Raw genomic sequence first — 21,532 nt, 5'->3', positions numbered from 1 at the left:
AAGCCGGCTAAATCTCTTGACAATTTCTGCCAGTTCCGAATGTTACGGTTCATGACAAATCCAAAATTTTCTGTGCCTCAGCACACAGGTTGCCCACCACTGACTTAAAAGATGAAATATATTTGGGTACACAATGTCGCAGTAATGGAAGAGAAAGTCATCGCACACTAAAATATGAAAAAAATATATTTTTAAGGAGATAAGTTATGACACCATTATCATTTTCTCACTTTCATCTACTTCTCCTGTATGCCTCACCATATCTATTTATTTTTCATCTTCTCATACTTCTCTCGTACATGAGGAACAGAAAAATCTTCTTATCTTTCATCATCATATTTCAAATAAGATTCTTGACGTTGATTTGATGTTAAGTAAGTGCTCTTATGTAAGTTTTTGATGAATTTCACATTTTTGTAAGAGTTGTTTTGAGATTTTTTTGAAATTTTTGTGGCTGTAAAACATCATGTCAAATTAGTCTTTTTGTGTAGTTTGACACCCTAATCTGCAGAAATTCAGTAAAGGTTCCCGAAGAATTCCCTTACAGTCTCGGTCTTGGCTAAAAACTCGGTCTTAGCCCCATTTTCGGTCTAGCGTCAAGGTTTTGGTCTCAGTCTCGGTCTTGGTCCCAGTCTCGTTCTTGGTCCCATTCTCGGTCTTGGTCCCAGTTTCGGTCTTGGTCCCAGTCTCGGTTTTGGTCTCAGTCTCGGTCTTGGTCCCAGTCTCGGTATTGGTCCCAGTCTCGGTCTTGGTCCCAGTCTCGGTCATGGTCCCAGTCTCGGTCTTGGTCCCAGTCTCGGTCATGGTCCCAGTCTCGTTCTTGGTCCCATTCTCGGTCTTGGTCCCAGTTTCGGTCTTGGTCCCAGTCTCGGTTATAGTCCCAGTCTCGTTCTTGGTGTCAGTCTCAGTCTCGGTCTTGGTCTCAGTCTCGGTCTTGGTCTCAGTCTCGGTCTTGGTCTCAGTCTCCGTCTTGGTCCCAGTCTAAGTATTGATTACAGTCTCGTTTTTGGTCCCAATCTTGTTCAGGTTCCAATCTTGGTCTTGATCCTAGTCTAGGTCTTAGTCCCAGTCTCAGTCTCAAAAATCATCAACTGGATGTCGAAAATTGAAGCACTTAAAGAATTAAGCAGAAGAATTCTCACATTATTTAACTGTAAGCATTACTAAGTATCGTAACTAAGGTGCCAATCGTGCTACAAACTGACAACTTACAACTTACAACGGCTTACAACTTACCTTAAATCTCTCATACTACAAACAAGCTTCTAAATAGCAAACAAATGTTTCTGTCAAAATATTTTTTAAATTGCCTCCGGTCACATTTCGAGTGACATTGAGTAAATACAGCATGTAATTATGCCTCGACCACAATAGCTAAGCTATTCAAGTTTTGTATTAGAAAATAAACTTATTTTTTTGTAATGTAATTTAAAACAATTATTTTTTCAACGCAAACATTCTCGCTTTAATGCTTCCTCTAAGCACTTACAATGTGTAGCAGTCTCAATATGGGGTGTAGGAACAAGAAAAAAAAAGTTTTTTACTTTATTTTATTTTTTGTGTAAAGGAACAAAAAAAATTGCTATGAAAATGAGGCAAAGCTGTTGAAAGATCTCCTCTACATTCTTTTTTTTCGTACGTTTATCTTAATTACTTTTTGTTTGTTGTTTAGGTTCCTTTAAACAACTTTCTCTTTGGTCTGATTTTAGCAGAAAATTTATAGCCGACAATTTTAGAATGATTAAGTAGTTTAAGGTGTTCGTAAGGAATCATTCTGTCGATTATGAACACTTGAGGAGTGAGGGGGATGTAGGATTAAGAAAGGGTTAAGAAAGGAAATTAGTTGAATTATGGTCTATAAAGTTTGTCTATGAAAGGTAGTGTGTTAAGTGCTTTTCAACTTATTGTTACGTCTTTAAAATTGAATTATGTGTCTAGGATCAGAATTCTAAAGGTTAATACAGGGAATATGTAAGTCATATACTAGGTAGGGTAGGCATATGAACTGACAGATAAGCTAACAGATAGTCTGTCAGAAGGATTAACAAACAGACGGACTAATAGGCAGACAGATGGACTAATAGGCAATCAGACAAACCGTCAGACGGACTAGTAGAAAGACTGACTAACAGAAGACGGACAAACAGAAAGACGGACAAAACAACTAACAGACGCACGGAAAATCAAACGCACTGACAGACGAACTAACAGGCGGACTAGCATACAGACTGAATTACGGATTGACAGAAAAACTGACAGGCGGATTCACAGACTGAATAACGGTCGGTTTAACAATCGGACTAATAAACAGAATGACAGACGGACTAACAGACAAACTAGCTGATGGACTACCGAACGAACTAAGAGTCGGATTAACAAACGGACTTACAGATAGACTGAGATACGAAATGACAGACGGACTGATAGTCGGACTAACAAATGGACCAACAGACGGAGTGACAGACGAACTGTCCGAACAGACAGACGGATCAACGGACTTACAGACTGACTAGCAAACAGATTAACGGATTTGAGGACTAAAAGACAGCATAATTTAGAAGCAAACTATTTAGAATCTCAAAACCCTTCCAACTCCATAACTAAAGCGATAGAATCTTCAGACATCCTTTTCATAAATCTACAAGTAATATTAATCAACAAGCAAACTTTTCTCTCCATTTTCCAAGAAGTAAGGAACATATCAAAAGAAGTCCAATAAATTTCCTTCGAATATTCATTGAAGATTGAATCCCAATAATAAAACTTTTGAGACGATGGATGTAAAACGAAGATCCGTAAATTTATGACTAGATAAATGAATGAAAATTCTTCTCGTGTGTATCAAGACTCAAGTCTTTAATTAAAAGAATAGCTTTGAAAATTTTTACGATCTGAAACTCTTTTTGTTCATCATCATCTAAACAAGCATAAATTTTGACTGAAACTTTTACGTGTTACTTTCATTTACTTCTGAAAAATAAGTTTTGTTAGTGTATGTGTGTGTTTTTCATACATTCTGACATGAAACAGAGATTAAGGGAAGTTGAGAAGAATTATGAGGAGTTATGAAAAGAAGAAGGGGGTTCTCTGGATGTTAGGGGACAAATTAGTCGACAAGACTCGACTAAAGCTCGACTAATGCTCGACTATAGCTCGACTAGAGCTCGACTAGAGCTCTACTATAGCTCGACTAGAGCTCGACTAGAGCTCTACTATAGCTCGACTAGAGCTCTACTATAGCTTGACTAGAGCTCGACTATAGCTCGAATAGAGCTCGACTATAGCTCGATTATAGCTCGACTATAGCTCGACTAGAGCTCGACTAGAACACGACTATAGCTTGACTAGAGCTCGACTAGAGTTCGACTAGAGCTCGACTAGAGTTCGACTAGAGCTCGACTAGAGTTCGACTAGAGCTCGACTAGAGCTCGACTAGAGTTCGACTAGAGCTCGACTAGAGCTCGACTATAGCTCAACTAGAGCTCGACTATAGCTCAACTAGAGCTCGACTTAGCGACTAAGTGACTTATCCCAAAGCTACCTAACATCCAAACAACCCCAAATTTCACTAATTTAATTCCACTCGCAGCAAACTTAGAGGAAAATAAGATAGGAAGCAGAAAATTAAAATGATTTACGGTAATCAATAAAAGAGATAAAATTTCTCCCCAATTCATACAAGAAAAAAATATGTGTCTGGTGTTTCTGTTGCTGCAGGGGGAAGGGTGTAGACAGAAATTATGTATGTAGCAGGTAGAAAAGAAGCAGGAAAAAAATTATGAGGCAACGAAAAAAAGTCATAAAAAATATTGCAGAGGAAGAAAGAAAATTTTTTATTTTTCCTTGATGATCTCTTCATGCGATTCTATATTTTTATCTCGTCTTCTTATGACTCTAAAATTGCTTTTTTATTTGTGAAGCGACAGGTTTTATTATCGGCAATTCATACATTATGAGTAAATAAAAGAAAAATTAAAAAAAAAAAAACGAAAAGAGTCTTTGAAGAAAAATTAGACAGGAAAATGTGACGCATGAGATGTGAGTGGTGATGGCGCATTAAAGTCATTGAATTAGAGGGAACAGGGAGTTATTTAGGAGGGGTTATGCTCATATGCTCATATGAGCAGCTCTGCTTCCTTTATGACAATCGCATGGACACCATATGAAATTCGCATGGACTCCATATGGCAGCCGCATGGATACTTTATGACAGTCGCATGGACTCCATATGACATTCGCATGGACACCATATGAAATTCGCATAGACAGTATATGGCAGTCGCATGGACTCCATATGTCAACCGCATGGAAACCTTGTGACAGTCGCATGGAATCCATGTGACATTCGCATGGACTCCATATGGCAGTCATATGGAAACCTTATGACAATTGCATGGACTCCATATGACATTCGCATGGACTCCACATGGCAGTCGCATGGACACCATATGGCAGCCGCATGGATACTTTATGACAGTTGCATGGACTCCATATAGCAGTCGCATGGAAACACTATGGCAACCACATGGACTCTATACGATATTCGCATGGACTCCATATGGCAGTTGCATGGACACTATATGACAGTCGCATAGATACCCTATAGCAGCCGCATAAGTCAAATTCATTAAAATCACCTAAATAACACCCAACAGTCTACCTTCCTAACTCCATCTCTAAATAATTCCCCGAGTCAACTTAATTCAACATTAAAAAAAAATTATGAAAATTATGAAAATTACTAAAAGATGACATGAAACTAGAAATAAAACTGTTAATGCACACACTGATCATCGTAATGAATAAAAGAAAGAAAATAGCATGTTGAAATTTTTTATAAGAAACATTCTCTTTACGATGTGCATGCAACAAGCGAAAACAAACATTTGCTGTTCCTCGCGTTTCATATTTATGAAATAAATAAAGTACATATTTTATACAGAAATGATATGATGTGATTTTCATATTGCATGCAATCATGAGCGCATTAAATTCAGAAATAAAAGTAAAAGAAGAAAAGAAAGAGTTGAAGGAATGAAGTACAAATATTATTGTAGTAACATGCGATAGCTGGGAGATGGATGTATGTGTTTACATACATGTTTATACAGGGATGTGGTGAGGGTATGCTCTCGAACAGATAAGGAGCGATAACATACTTATGAGCAAGCTTAATGTCTATAACACCATCTAACCATGTTAGGGGCACTGGTGTACCGCGACATATAGTTTGGACACTCCAGGCTTAGGAGGAAGTTGACATTAAAGCAGTGGTGGACAACTTGTGATCCGCGGTACGTTTCTGTGAACATTTTCCTAGAGTTGAGGCGTAAAAAAGGTTGTCCACCACTAGATTAAGAGTGTTAGACACGGATGGAAGTGGATTGTCATGCAGTTACACTTAGGTACATGGCATGGCATCTAATTTGTATGCCCAAGCAAGAGATTCTTAAAGTTACTGGCTAAACGACTGTCTTAAAGCCAGTTTTTACCCCAGTGTCAACTTCCTAGTTACACCCCTTAATTTTACATCCATATAAACATTTTAAATTATAATTCCATGTGATACTTTTTTTTGTGCACAGTTTGCCTTCTTCATCCAATGCTACTGCATTACATTTCACGCTGTTATGTTTATTTACACAAATATGAGCCATGATTTTCATGAAAATGTAAAGTTTATACTGCGATTCTTTTGAAAAATGATGCAAAATTCAGCATTTGCTAAACATGAAATGAATTTTGAAATTTTTTTCTTCCTCCTGAGACTGATTCGTACTTCATTTTTTATTTTGTCACAAGTTGACATTTCGTGTGCAGTTCGTTACAAAGATGAATTAAACAGGAAAAAAATTCAGTTTTAGTCTCGAATGATTTTGCTTTTCAAGCAGGTAACTTGCAATTTGTTAAGGAAAATGAGATGAGATGCGAAACGATATTTGACTGTATGGATGTTCTTTGCTTTTGAAATCTGAAAATGGATAATTTAGTTTGTCTGAAAATGAATAAATTATTTAGAATCTTTGTGAATTTGAAGTAAAGAAGTTTGAAAAGTCATTTCATATTGAGGAATAATTTACTTTCTAAAAGCATGTTTGTCATTAGATTTTTCAAATTTGATTCAATTTCAAATTGAGTTTATTAAAGGTACATTCAAGAATTTATAAAAAGAATTTAATTTTCGAGTCAAACAGAGCCGAACTGATTCGAGTTAAGCTGACAGAAGCAGAATCGAGCTGAGCCAAGTTGAGTCAAGCTGTTTCGAGTCTATTCGAGCTGACTTGAGTTAAAAAGAGCTGAGTAAAGTCGAGCTAGGTAACGTCGAGCTGAGTAAAGTCGAGCTAGGTAAAGTCGAACTGAGTAAACTCGAGCTAAGTAAAGTCTAGCTAAGTAAAGTCGGGCTGTGTTGATTCATTTTTACATTAAAACGCCTATACCCGAGACAAAAATACTATAAATCTTATTTTAGAAAGAAAAATTCCAATTTATAACATTTAACCCAGCACTAATGCTCAATATTTCACAATTTAATCACTACTAAATATTCTTTCTTTGAAATCTAAGCGCATAAAAAATTATTTTAGATTTTCCAACCCATCTCCCTTTATCTTCAATATATTTCTTTTAATTCACAGCATTAACCAAAATGAAAATCACTACATGAGAGAAATAATTCAATTAATCTATTTCTAGTAATGATTTGAAATTATTAACACATGGCTAAGTGCCAGTAAATCTGCCTATAAATTCAATATAATGTATACATTAACTCCGTCGGATCAAAAATCAGTGAAAATCGTAAAAGAAATGAAAATTCCCTGCAATTTTTTATAACAATCATCCATATATACAGTACAGTACAGTACAGACAATTATTTACATTTAAATTGTTATCCGTAAATTCTGACTCATAAAAAAAAAGAGATGTGAAAAAAACGGAAAATTATTAATAATGACAGTAAATTGTTGATGATAGATTGCCACATAATAAAAAATATGTTTCAATCATAATTCTCATTCGTCGACACCTCATCATCATTTCAGGCTAAATATTTTTCAACAAATTTCATGTAAAATGGATGTTGAAAATTGGTTGAATATATTTTATGAGTTATTAGGTAGGCACGAATGTAAATTTTCTCTTGTGTCGGAAATAAAGAGGAAAATTTGAATAGAACATGTGAATGGTTTATCAAGCTTAGTAGACTATTTACTTACTATGCTGATTGTACACCATGATTATGATCAATATTCTATTTTAGAAGGTCGATTCGACTCTACGAAGCTCGACTCGACTCTGCTCAACTCAGCTCGACTTGGCTCATCTTGATTTGACTCGAGTCAGCTCAATTCTGCTCGGCTCGGCTCGGGTTTGCTCAGCATTACTCGACTCAGCGCAGCTTGGCTCGGCTCGGCTCAGTTCTGCTCAGCTCGAATTGATTCGACTCTACTCTACTCTACAGCTCGGCTCTGTTCGTTTCGGTTCGGTTCGGTTCGGCTCAACTCGGTTAGGCTCGGGTTAGCTCAGTTCGACTTGACTAAGTTTGGATCAACTCGACTAAACTCGACTATATTCAGCTCTGTTCGGCTCATTTTTTTGGAAAATAAACTAAACTACAAAAATTCTGAACCAGAAAAGCCTTTAATCCTCAACCTTTAACTTCAAACCCTCAATCCATTCTCATCTTTAGATCGGATTATAAAGATCGGAAATTTTCGAGAATTAAATGAAAAATTTCATTGATAATCAACAGCAAACCTCAAAAAAACATTGAAAGCCAAAATAATTAATGAGATTCTCAAAAAATCTTTAAACTTGTTATCAAACTTTCTTACAAATGCCTTCAGGTTCTATTTATTAACACAAATTCTTATCGAGTTTAAAATTGAAAACTTCTATCTGAAGTAAAATTAAACCTCGAAGCATAAATTTCACGTCTTTCATGTCTCACAACTTTAAAAACCGCGAATCCATTTAAAAACATCACGAACAGTAAGCATCAAGAGGAATGAAGTGAACTGTAAATGAGAAATTAAATATGAAAGGATTTAGGAATGAATAAATCAGCTAAATGTTTGATTTCTTCGATCATAACACAAATGTGGCTCATGTTCATCCTCAAATATGTTCAAACATGCATTTACATGTGTATAGCAGTTGTGTTGAGCATCATGTGGAAGGAAACAAAGCATGAATGACTGAATAAATCCAAAAAATCAATATTTAAGGCAGTCGAGTTGAGATGAAAGCAGGAATGTGTTTTTTGGGTGGGGATTTAAACTCCCCCTGCTTCTACATCTAGCGCTGCATATTGTTATTATTATTAGCTGAACATACAGGCACAACATAATAAATTACACCTTTCTCCGACTATTCAGTCAGTCAGTCAAGCAAAAATAGAAAGGAAACACTCTTTTCTGAATTTTTAGAAAGCTTTCATGCTGTGCGGCAAATGTGGTATTTTAGCAGCACATCTACTGCTGATAGAGTACTCATTTTACACTTAAAGCAGCGGCAGCGGTTATGTGAGACGTAAAATAAATGAACAGAAAATGAAATAATATCAAAAAGGAGTGAATCGATAAATATTTAATGGATATCCATAATGTAATGTAGAAAATTTTTTCAATCCATTAGCGGTGCTGAAATCTTGAGTTTAATATTATTTTTTTTGTGTGTCATGGAAATGGATTGTTAATAATTTGGCAGTTGAGGGATTTATTGGTAAAAGTTTTGTGATGTGTGGATGAATTATGTTGAGAATAGATTGCTGAACTTATTCGGATTAAAAGGTTAATTGTTTGAGGGGAACATCCACAAATGATGTGTTTATTTTGGTAAATTGAAGGTTGACTTCAAACATTACTCAACAGATTAGTTGTGGTCCATGGCTTCTCTCAGATGATGCCTAAAGCTTGTTTCCGTCACAATGACAAATCAGATTCTCTTGCTCTTGTTCGTGGCCGTGTGGTCATTAGCAAGTATGAATGACAATCCGCACAACATGTTCGCCTAGGTACCGCTATGATGATGTATCAATGGTAAGACAGTAGCTTCTCCTGACGACACCATGATGGCTGATTTTGTCCCATTTTCCCAAAAGCAGCTTACATATTGCCGTCAAGGGAATTGAACGTCTTATCATCAACACAACGACTCAAATGGGTACTATTGACCATAGTGTGTTGCTAGGGTTACTTCCTCGACTGCTGCTCACTTTAATCCATTGTAAGAAGGAGCTTGTGTCTAAAGCTCCAACTAACCTTCTCCTAATTTGAGAAACATGCTATTTGGGTCCAAAATCCACAGCCTATAACTACTTACATACTTGCTGTAGCTTATAAAAGCCAAAAACCCTAATAATCATCCAAAATCTACAGCCTATAACTGCATACATTCTTGCTGTAGCTAATTAAAGCTAGAACCCTAATAATCATCAAAAGCCACAAATTAAACTCCTTCCAACATATCTTAACACCTAAATGTCACAATTTACTGCTCAACTACCAGCAATAAATTAGTCTCAAAACTTTCCACATTGTCTTAAAAGCCAGAAAGTGTTGAACATGCTCTTAAGAACATTATCATTCAGTTCCACATCTTTATGATATTAAAAGCACAAAACAAGCAATTTTTTTTCGTCCCATTACCTGAATTGCTACTCTTTATTATTTTCATCATCAAATGGCAAACAGCAAGTTCACGAATGAGACGTAAGAAAAAATGAGTCAAGCGGCAAACAACAACAACAATGACTGTGTATTTTGCACAATCTCATCAATTGATGCTTCTTATGTGTATTTTCAACAATATCATCGTCATCATTGCTTGTTTTTCAACTTCCCTATGTTATTTTTATTTTTATTTTTGAAAATGAAGGCAGTTAGGCAATGAAGGCATAAACAACAAACATGACTTATGCAAATTATATTCAAACTCCTACCGACAATTTTTCTGTTATAAAATTTATGAATTGATGTTGTTTTTAACTTTCGTGGCAGTTAAAACTGGATGGAAGGGAGCAAAAACATAAACAACTGAGGCAGGGGTGGGTGACTTGTGTGTTGCGACGCACTGGTGAGTTACGACGCATTAGAGTGGCACAACGCACTAGAGTTGCACAACGCACTAGAGTGACATAACGCATTATAGTGACACGACGCACTCGAGTGACATGACGCACTCGAATGACACGATGCACTAGAGTTACACGACGCACTAGAGTGACATGACGCACTAGAGTGACACGACGCACTAGAGTGACACGACGCACTAGAGTGACACGACGCACTAGAGTGACACGATGCACTAGAGTGACATAACGCATTATAGTGACACGACGCACTCGAGTGACATGACGCACTCGAATGACACGATGCACTAGAGTTACACGACGCACTAGAGTGACACGACGCACTAGAGTGACATGACGCACTAGTGTGACACGACGCACTAGAGTGACACGACGCACTAGAGTGACATGACGCACTAGTGTGACACGACGCACTAGAGTAGCAAGACACATTAGAGTGACAAGACGCTCTAGTTTGACACGACGCATTAAAGTGACACGACGTACTAGAATGACACGACGCACTAGTGTGCCACAATGCATTAATGTGTCACAATGCATTAATGTGTCACAATGCATTAATGTGTCACAATGCATTAATGTGTCATGACGCACTAGAATGACAAGACGCACTAGAGTGACACCACGCACTAGAATGATGGTTCCGCAACACACAGATCGTCCATCCCTGCCCAAACCTCTCATGCTAATGTAAAGTACAAAAGAATTTTACATAAATTATTATTTGGCCTATTTTTCTTTCGTTTATTGGAAATAAAACTTTCTTCCTGCTTTGCATTTATTATTACATGCATGTAAGTTGAGAGAATGGCAATAAATTATAATTGATTCATGCTCTATGCTCGGCAATAAAAGGGAAATATCAAGTTATCAAGTTACAAAAAAATTATTTATTATAATTGAAGGATTATATTACATTGGAACTCTTCTGTGCAAGATATATTGAAATTTATTGTAGGAGTTATGTTTAGTTACTAAGATATGCGGTGGTATGGAATGGAAAAGAAGGAGGTTTTGGGTCTATAAATAAGGAATATTCAAAGTCAACTTGACATTCTCCAGAATTTTTTTAATAAAATGGATTCCAAGGGTGATGTGGAATTATTGAGGGGGTGAATAAGCATGACTTGGTATGTGTGTGCTGTATAAATAGCTGTTCTGGTTTCATATTGCATATTTTTGATGGTTCAAAGATTTCTAGAATTATTCCAGAACAGCTCAATGCGTTGAATTTCGTTGCTGCCGTGAAAATGAGCCAAATATAGCCGTTATCTCGAAAAACTCCAGCATGAGAGTCTTCTTCGCTAGAAGCGAAGTGACACGACGCACTAGAGTGACACGACGCACTAGTATGACTAAAGGTACGCTAGAAGCGTAGCCAAGGAGAGCCTTTAGGGCAGCTTAAACATTTTTTGATATAGAACCCAAATATTTTGAGAAAAGAGGGGTTGACTCTTTCTTCCCCATTCCCTAAATACGTCCCTGGGTCACTTCTACGGCCTGCCGTTAACATAGTGAAGTAGTGGTGCCCAAATTGTTTCATCATGCTGCTCGGGGTTGATTTTAATTTGTGTCTAAATTAAGCAGCTCGAAAATCACAAACGAAAAGGCTCCGTTAAGGTTTTTGCCACGAATGCATACATTGATCCTAAGCAGGACCCATATAGAGCCACAAGGAGTGAACCGGGTTACCCCTTGCTTATAAGTCCACAATGTAACCTTTCTCATTTGTGTGGTCTGGTAGATCCCTCAATTTTCAACCTCTAACTCTACAAATATGCCTCTATATGCTAATCTCCATATCATACCCAATAAACCATACGAAATACCCTCCAGGGAGCATCTTGACACGCATATAATCGCTAAAATTTCGTCTTAAAAACAATCAATAAAGAAACTTAAGACTCATAAAAAACACAAAACACGTAGGTTGAAGAAAATGTTTCTCTCAAAATATCATAAAATACATAAAGTAAGTCCATAAAACTTCTAGTTTTATATTCCATCATCTTTGATTAATTGCACAGATTAATAACAAAATTTTAAGAGAAAAAAATGAAAATTAAAAATAGAAAAAAATGTTTTAAATTCAGCCTTAAAAATTTTCTGACATGAAAATCATAAAAATCATTTATTAAATGTTATGCTGTAGACTGGATCAAGTTTCATGTTTTGAATCATAAATTTTGATTTTCTTCGTCGAGGTTATCATAAATTTTCTTGGGGAATTCTCTTAAGGGTGGAGCGTGTTGTCTGCTTTTTAGTCTGTTGTGTATGTATGTTCTCAAGGTTCTTTTGTTTTGGAGAGGATATATGATGAATATTAAAGAGTGATCAGAGTCAATAGATTAGTGGATGGAAGGATGAAGGATGAAGGCAACTTAAAGAGTGTGTGTGGGATTGAGATCGATTAATGCATGGTGTTGAATGTGGCATGGGGACTGTGCTATATTAACTTGATGTCTGGTCTCTGTTGAATCTAGATTCAAAAGGACTGGACGTCTACCAAATGTTGTATTTTTCCCCATTCTTGCTTTCTGGGACAGAATTTCTCATTTGACTACAGGAGCGTATTCAGAGGCAGGAGGAAGAAGGGTAGGTTGGAGGTCAAACCCCTCAAATTCCCCAAATTCATCAATTTTCTAGGAATTTTAGAGAAAAGACACTCAAAATCAGCTCAAAATCTAAAAATTTGACTATTTCGACTAGTTTGCATGATTTTGGCACAAATCGCACCTGCGTGACTTGAATTTGGCCATCTTAATGCTTTATCACTAGCTCAACTAGTGAATTGCTCCTTAAAAGTGCATTATTGTCTTCAAAAATTTAAAAAATCCAACGAAACAGAGCATCATTCAGTCACTAAGCATCTCTAGTCCCTTCATCATACCAATTGTTACCTAAGACACCACAACGCCCCCCACATAACATCAATAAAAACTCCTTCGTCTCAAAAATTCAAAAATTTAATATTTTTTCCATAAATTTTAGCATAACGTCCCAAAGTGTTTTTCATTCCTTCACATCCTTCATCTTAAATAATTTTCTAGGAAATGCAAATATATATTCTAAAAAATCAACATAATTAAAAGTTTCTGCATCATATATCATGTGATATATACATAAATTTCCATATCTCTAGTACACTTCACTAACTTTTCGTTTTCATTCATTGATTGAAATATCTTCAAAAAAGGAAGGAGGAGAGGAATTGAATTGCAAATTTTTTTTTTATTTTGATTTCTTTTATTATTTATGTTTTGAATAAGAATGAGGAAGAAGAAGGAGTGCAGGGGTGTAGCTAGGGGGAACAATAGGTGGATTTTGATTTCTTGAACTCTGACTGAATCTTCTTAAGTCTTTTTGTACCATGATTAGATTTATATGAAACTCTATCGATGAAAAAAGTCAACTTTTTGAAATTTTCGACGTCATATGCCATCAAGGGCTATTTAGATCTCGATTGAACGTTTTTAGAGCAACTTGATCTCTGTTTCGATTCGGTTTACCGCGGCTTGAGCTTTAAGATGTACTTAAACTCTCTTGAACGGTGCCAAGACCTTCTTGGACGGTGACAAGACCCTCTTGAACAGTGACAAGACCCTCTTTAACAGTGACAAGATCCTCATGGACGGTGACAAGACCCTCTTAGATGATGTAAAGACCCTCTTGAATTGTGTAAAAGCTTTCCTGAACTAAAACCGGCTATCCTTGATCTCCTTAAACTGGATCTGGACCACTACTTACTTGGAGTTTCTTAAACTGGATCCAGACTATTCTCAGACTAGGACTTCGGGTGCAAAGTCGAAGTGACTCTGAGATTAGATCATTTTTGATGAAATCCGGGCTACCTGATACTGGATTTTTCCCCTAACTACGCCAAATGCATTCCAGGTTAAGAAAAACATCATTTTTTAGAAACATTACTGCTACTCACATACAAATGCCTGATTCCATCCCTGAAGAAGAGGAAAACTTTTTTATATACATATTTTTTATCTTATTTTGAGTCTGACGGAACACGTCGCACGGGAAAACAATTTAATGATCTTCATTTTCATATCTCAAAATCTAATATTTTTTCTTTTACTTTCTTTTCGTCTATTTACAGATGTGATTAAGATGAAGTAAGAAAAAAACACATGTACAACAAATAACAAATTACACAGAATATAAAATTAAGAGAAAGATTTATGGATATATGCTGAGCTAATAAAAAAGAGAAAGAAACTCCGAAAAACTTATTTACAAATAAACAAAAAAATAAAGTAAAATAAACAAAAAAATCTAGTTTTTTTGTGTGTAGATCTGCTGCTTTTAGCTTAATTAGAATTTAGTGAATGTTTCAAAATTTCAAATCAAATAAGATGGATATCCTTAATGGACAAGCACTTACAAATGGACAAGGTCATCTGAAAGGATCATTTAGTCATGACGAGCGCATAATGAAGAACGGAAGCAGCAGTAATTCGAGTGAGTTTATTGATTTTTTTTCATTTCCAGTAGATGCCCTAAATTGCCCTCAGCCACTTTAATGTTGATTTATTGATTGTAATCTTATACATTTCTCCTCCATTTACAATCCTGTCGATTTCGATTTTTGACTTGTCTTATACTCAATGATTCAATGGAAATTTCTATTTCATTTAGTGTCAATTGATTGCTTTTATGTGTTTTTCACACCGATGTGTAATTTTCTGGTAAATATTGGCTATTATTTGTCTATTGTTTGTCTTTGGTTGGGGGACACTTGATTGATTGGTGGGGCATAAAATGACTTTTTATTGATGATATGGTTGATATGTGTCGTATGGGGGGACAAGGCAATTATATGTGATTAGAAACTTATGCTGCAATTATGGGTAATGTTGAATTTGTAGCTGTACTGATTGAAGGATTCATACTCGATAGGTACTAATTGGAATGTTGTCTAAATGACGGCTAATCGGACAGTTTAATTAGAAACAAAAGAATATCCGCTAGGCAGTGAATGCTAATTATATACGGCAATGAATTGTAAGCCAATCAACTATTTGTTGCAACTGCTAATCACAAAACATTCTTCCTATTCTGGCTCCTTGGTTTCTATGTAGACAAACTCAAAAATCAGGCCTCAGACCGACTTGACTGTGACTTGAGCAATACTTGAGTCCAGATTTCATTTATTCCGGCTTGGTGCTACTGTCAAGCTGCCCTAGTGACTGATTTTTGACCAATTCTACGTCATGTGTATTCCTGAATATGATGCGTCCAGATTGAGGTGAATTTTGGGGACCAAAAAATACCAAATTCATTGTTTCTTGGATTTTATGAGACAAAACTCTTAAACTGCTTCCATTTTTTCCAAAATTTCAAACTAAAGCTTCTTAAAAATCTATATTGAACTGACAATAACGACGAAATTATGGCGAACTGTGATGCTCAAGGAAATTCCAACAAAAAATTGTTCCTGCAGCCGTTTTGCTGCATTCTATTATACTAAGCGCTACAAACACTAAAAACAACACCAATCTTCCAATAAACATCCAAAAATGCTGTTCATTCATCCTTAATTCACTTATTTTAATTCATCATCCACGTTCGTTATCTATAAGCGCCTAAAAGCCATTAAGATCCGTAAATGAAAATGTTCTTCTTGCCATTACGTAAGACCATCGTCACCGTACCATCATCATCATCATTGTCGCAATAATAAACATTGTTAAGATATCCTTGGGCCTTTTCCATAACCGCTACATAATCTCTCTCACTGTGTGTCTCTTGCATTCATTGAATCATCAACTATAAAGTGATGGTAATTTTCACATTGCTTACAAGTTTGTGTGAAAAGGAGAGAATTAGTGTTGAAAAAAATCGCATTGCGGAACACTTTATCCTGCCTGTATATAGTCACACAACTTTTTTATATGCTACTGTAAATGCATACGAAACAGGAATAAAAAAAATGTTTACAAAGCCTTATGAGAAGAATGAAAAAATGTTTATGAACGTAAACGTTGCGAGAAATAGCATTCGCGACAATTTCCACATACATCAATTTACATACATGAAGAAAAACACGAATGAAAATTCTTTTCATGCGAAAAACGCTTTGAATATTGAGTTGAAAGAAAAAGAAATGAAATCAAAATTGTTTCTGCTTTCTGAATATTCTTTTATAATTTTCTTCTCTGTCTGACTCACTCCTCTTATGATATTAGTGCTAATGACGTTTATTAGGTTAATATGTCTCGGCGCAGGGAATGTGGAGTGATGTAAATGATGAAAAATGGTGAAAATTTTTCTCAATTTAAAATTTCATAAGCATAATTCATGTTTTTGAGATTTAATTTGAATTTCAGCCGTTTTTAGATGAGACGGAGGTTTTAAATTGTCTTACAATTCATTTTGATGAGATTTAAAACAGAATTTCTAGCAATTTTATTTAAATTTAAGTTCTTTTGGGATTAACGGTTAAATTTAATTCAAACTCTCAAAACCATATAAACTTTTGATCTTGACGAAACATTTGTACGGTTTCAAAGTTTTTCGTTCAGTTTTACGAAAAGAAAATTGTGCAAAAAATCATAGTAAACACAGAAATTTACTAAATTATTGAAGAATTAAAGTATTAAATTAGGGAAAAAGTTGTTAAATACAGTGTAAGAAGGTTTTAAAATGCAAATTATTCAAGATTCATAAACAAATCAAGCACAAAAGCAGTAAAACATAGTTTTATTATCAACAAAACTTCAAAAAATAAATATTTTCAAGTTTGTACCTCAAATCTTCAAGAATGTCTTCTAAAAAGCAATTAAACAACATTCCTACACGGTAAGCCATTAAATCCATGCATTTACTTCTAACTCCTACAATAATCAATCATAAAATCATACTAAATTATAAATAATTTCAAAAAAATTCATAAATTCTATGAAAAATCATCTACAATACGTAACATCATAAACATAAGTACACATGCTAATTGAATCTCCGCCATAAAAGCAAAATTCTTACATTCTTCCAATAATTTATCATATTTTTCTTCTCAAATGAGCATGAAAATGAGTTGAATAATATTTTTAGACGGAAATATCGCATTAAAATGAAGAATTTTCCATTGCATGCAATAAAGAAATGAGCAAAATTAATCTAATGTAATATAATCAAGTATTAAGCATAAAATAGCAACTGCAAAACGACTGTAATTTTCATGGTAATTGCAAAAGCGCGTAGTACCTGTGAAATTTAAATTAAATTAAATTATCTTCATTTTCCCTCAATTTTTATTAAGCGAAAAACATTTTTTTTTATCTCTTGACTGTGTGTTTTTTACGAATGAATTCATAAGTTGGCAAGGAATCAATTAACTTCAGACTCATACTCGCAGTTTCACATAATTTCGATGCTGTGTAATAGTCGCGGACGTATGAAAAATAATGAATAAAAGAAGAGGAGAAAGTGTCATGAGAAATTAATTTGCTTGCGATGCACAATCTATCTGTATGGGTAAATAGCTTGAAAATTCATTGTATACTTTGGCGGATGGCACATGATGATAATTTATTATCATATAAGAAACGTTTTTGCTTTAATTTTGTCAGTTGCTTCAATCGTCAAGTCATGACATTTTTTTGATATTTTTTTGTAATTTCCATCATGTCAACAAGTTGGCTGGTTAAAGACTTAATTATGGAGCTAGACTAAATGAGGTTGATGATCTCATTTGTTTACAATTTGAATTTTCAGGTAGAAATGTTTAAGATTTATCAAAGATTTGAATAAGACTTTGAAGTTAGGTGTATGAAGGTTATTATTAAGCAATTGAGCTGTAATTGAGTGAAATGGTGACGTACACCTTTTGAAATGGAATGAGTTATGGATAGTTAGTAGATGGATATGGGTAATTGATATGAATCTTGATTAGGTGTCAGTATATCTAGTTTATAATCTTAGTAAGGGCATATTAAAGGACAAGCGAGTGTGATTCTTCAATTTGCTTGGATTTTTGGAGACAACAGAATGACCGGCAAATCCTGCCACCCTCCAAATACTCCTAATTTTATAGGATTTCATATAAAAATTGTTTAATCTACTCAAAACCCTCTGAAAAAGTTTCTGGCTAAGATTCTCAATTTTTCTTTTGAATTTTCGAGATTATTACCCGAGTGACACCAAGTAAAGCTCTAACAGGCAAAGAACATGCTTTCTAGAGCTTGGTCTCCGGAAATATACTAGTTGATCATGCATACAAGCGTTACATTCACTCTACTCTGCTCTTGTGGGCAAGCTTTCAAGGGTAGGTCAAGCCAGTCATAGTGTACTCCTAAATAACAGTGCTCTAAGTCGATTCGAATTTGCACTGGAGTCGAGTTGACTTTGGTTGACTTCTTCATACAAAATCCGAGTAGATTTTGAGAATCTGCTATAGAATCATCTTAAACTCCAATCTCTTTAAAGCTTAGATGCTATAGAAATAAAATGTCTTAAAAACAAGCAAGCAATCAGATTTTCCACAGCATGCCTCTCTAATGAGTTCAAGCATCTTAAAAAGGATCTCTAATTTACCCTACATATTCACCCAAAATCGACATCAACAAGTTGATTCACATAAAAATTCTCACATTTTATTACATATCCGACCATTACTGGTTATCATTGCCAAAAATTTTTCATTACAATAGAACTCATCTCCTTTGATCTCAACTTATGATCCATAAATTTCATTGCCAAAATTTAATTTATTATCCATCAATTTTATTCCCATTTTTTCTAAATTAACGCAACAATTCAAAGCGATTTTACATTTACAATTTACAATTTTTTTGTGTCTGTGCCTTAAAATGTGAATCACAAGCCATTTATTAGTCATCAAAAAAAGCAAGAATATTTATTTTCAGCACAGTCGCACGCGTCTGAATGCCCATCAGCTTCTCATTTCTTTGAAGTGTAATGCAGAAAAAAAAAATAAGAACCGAAATTGATGATTTTGATGATTTATGATTCAATAAATAATAGTTTTGTTTGATAAAAAACACGAAAAAATGAAAGAAAATCGATGAATCGTCCAACAACAATTTTGCATTCTATTTGAGGATAGCTGACAGATATTTATTCGGAGAAAAAAAATTGTGGGTTTGTGATCTTTAAACGTCAATGCATTAATTTTTTTCGGTATTTATTGCAAAGAATATTGGCAAAATGCGGACATTCATGATCGTTAAATCAACAAAGGCTGTGAAAAATTTTACGATTTTCAATATTTTTACTATTGAAATGATTTATGGATAGATTATGGGATATTGAGAAATTAATGATTAAATTTATTGATGTAATTCTGATAAACGGTTGTGAAAAAGTCGAGTTTCATGCTCAAAATCATCAGAAATGAATTTTAAAAAATAACGGTTAAAATTATTTTGAATTTTCAATTTTTTATTTAGCTCAAATATTCAAATTAAAAATTCCGTTAGAAATCAAACTTTTACAAAATTAAAAAATACCGGTCAAAAGAAATTTGAATTTGTTAATTCCAATTTCTTTAAAAAATTCAAAATAAAAATGACCGTTAGAAATTAAAAATAAATTTCACACTCATTCTCACCCAAAACAACAACACAACAAGGGTTGGCATTCTCAATTTCCAAAAATGTCAATTTTCCATAAGCCCTTATCATCTTCCATTACACATGTAGCACTTAATATCAATTATTTAACATTATTTAACATGCCATTTAATTAACAATAATTTGACACATGACCCATGAGGCAAAAGCATTTTCATGAAAGCCCATTACTGTTAATATTTTTAATTAAAATTTGTCAAAATTAATTTGTATTCTATTAGACAATAAACATTGACAACAGAAGCATGGAAAATTTACTGACAAATATAACATCAAGTTATGAGTGTAGATTGTGGCTCATGCCAAATAATTTTGAATAGGATAATTGTAATAAATACAGATTATCTTCGGTAGATGATTTTTTAAAAATAAAGATTATGAGTCTTAATGCTATCATAATTCTGGGAGTAATCCGAAAAGCACACAGCTTAGAAATAGACGTAAAATTGACTCGGATTCATCGAATTTGGCCTTGAGTTAGAGTAGCGATGACCTAGGATTGAATTTTCGGTCATTTTTACGTCGTGTGCTTTCCGGGCAGTATCCCAAATAACTCAAGTCGGATAGTCGATCATCACCCAACCACCAAGACGGCATGATAATGGAATCGATTTAAATCAGACACAATACTAAAGTCATGCGGATAAAAGACCGGGTTTTTGTTCATTTAAGCTATTCTGTACAGTTTAGAGCAAGAAGCTTAGTTGTATCTTGTATGGACATTCAGACAAGACTCCATACAAAATCTAGACAACTTCAAGCTCTGGTATGATGTAACTAGGAGTCGATGTGAAGCCGGGTTCTACTTGGAACTGTTATTGAGCCTGCCACCGTCTGCAAGACACTAGATACATGTCTAAAATGCTAAATTATGTCGGATTTGACATTAAGGATAAGAGTTCTAGGTCATTCTATTACAATCTAGGTCATAAATTGGATAAAATGACATGTTTAAGAACAAGATGACTCCCCTTAAAATTTTTAATCCCGTCTTTGCTCCTCTCCAGATATCCAAAACATCTCTCATCGCCATAGCAATAAATTCTAATTAAATGAAATCATCCAACCACGACTTATTTCATTACAATATGTACATTCCAGCTTATATATTATTAATAGTTGACTTTTCATTTTTATTATTTCCGTATTTCATTTCTCGCCCCTCAGAATTATTATACCTCTCGACCATAAACAATATCGCACGATGATGAAAAAAAAACGAAAATTATCCATGCTTTGTTTGCGATAAACAAACCGGAATTTATTTTTCTATTTTTTCCGCTTTCCATTTTTTTTATGCTTAAACTGCCGTTGATGTCGTTTTTATTCTTATCATATTGACGTTTCCTCGACTGTTTTGCCTGCTCATCCATTCTTGTCAGCTACTGTCTGTTGTCATGCTTTTTTTTGTTCATTCAACTTCCTTTTTCGCTTATTTATGTCATCGTTTAACATTATTTACTCATTACTGTTGAGCCTGTACACTTGAAAATGTTGGATTTGAGTGGTTTTTGATTAAGAATTTTGGGGGGAGTGGGGAGATGGTCGGTTATGATGTTGTACATTCGTGAAAAACCTATAAATGCAGGGCGGGAGGGTCAGGAAGAATCGGAACTGATCAGTTCTGCATCATACTTTAGGTTCAGTGAGGCAGGGCTTGTTACGTTGAAAATTGACACAGTAGCTCAGTTATTCTTCAATTTTACTGCTTTTTGAGCTCTTAAATCGAAACATGACCTGGTTTTGAGTCAAAAGTCAATTACCAGACCAGGGTAGGCAGGACTTCAAAGTGGAGGCATCTAAATTAGAGTCTGAACCTTCAAAGTCCTCCAA

The 21,532-nt window shown here is 34.8% G+C and overlaps 1 protein-coding gene across 2 annotated transcripts in view; it reads left to right on the top strand.

Annotated features, from left to right (window-relative positions):
• Positions 1 to 21,532, top strand: part of LOC139092369 (uncharacterized) — an 82,028-nt gene that overhangs the window by 19,800 nt on the left and 40,696 nt on the right. For both annotated transcript variants that reach the window (XM_070642724.1, XM_070642722.1), the window contains exon 2: positions 14,206 to 14,567. In XM_070642724.1, coding sequence (XP_070498825.1) covers positions 14,435 to 14,567 — 133 coding nt within the window. In that variant the 5' untranslated portion in view covers positions 14,206 to 14,434. The remainder of the gene's footprint in view (positions 1 to 14,205; positions 14,568 to 21,532) is intronic.

The sequence above is a fragment of the Chironomus tepperi genome, unplaced genomic scaffold (genome assembly GCF_022539635.2).
Source record: "Chironomus tepperi strain 1889 unplaced genomic scaffold, CSIRO-AGI_Ctep_v1 contig_298, whole genome shotgun sequence".
Lineage (NCBI taxonomy): Eukaryota > Metazoa > Arthropoda > Insecta > Diptera > Chironomidae > Chironomus > Chironomus tepperi.
This window is presented reverse-complemented; position numbering and strand designations above follow the sequence as displayed.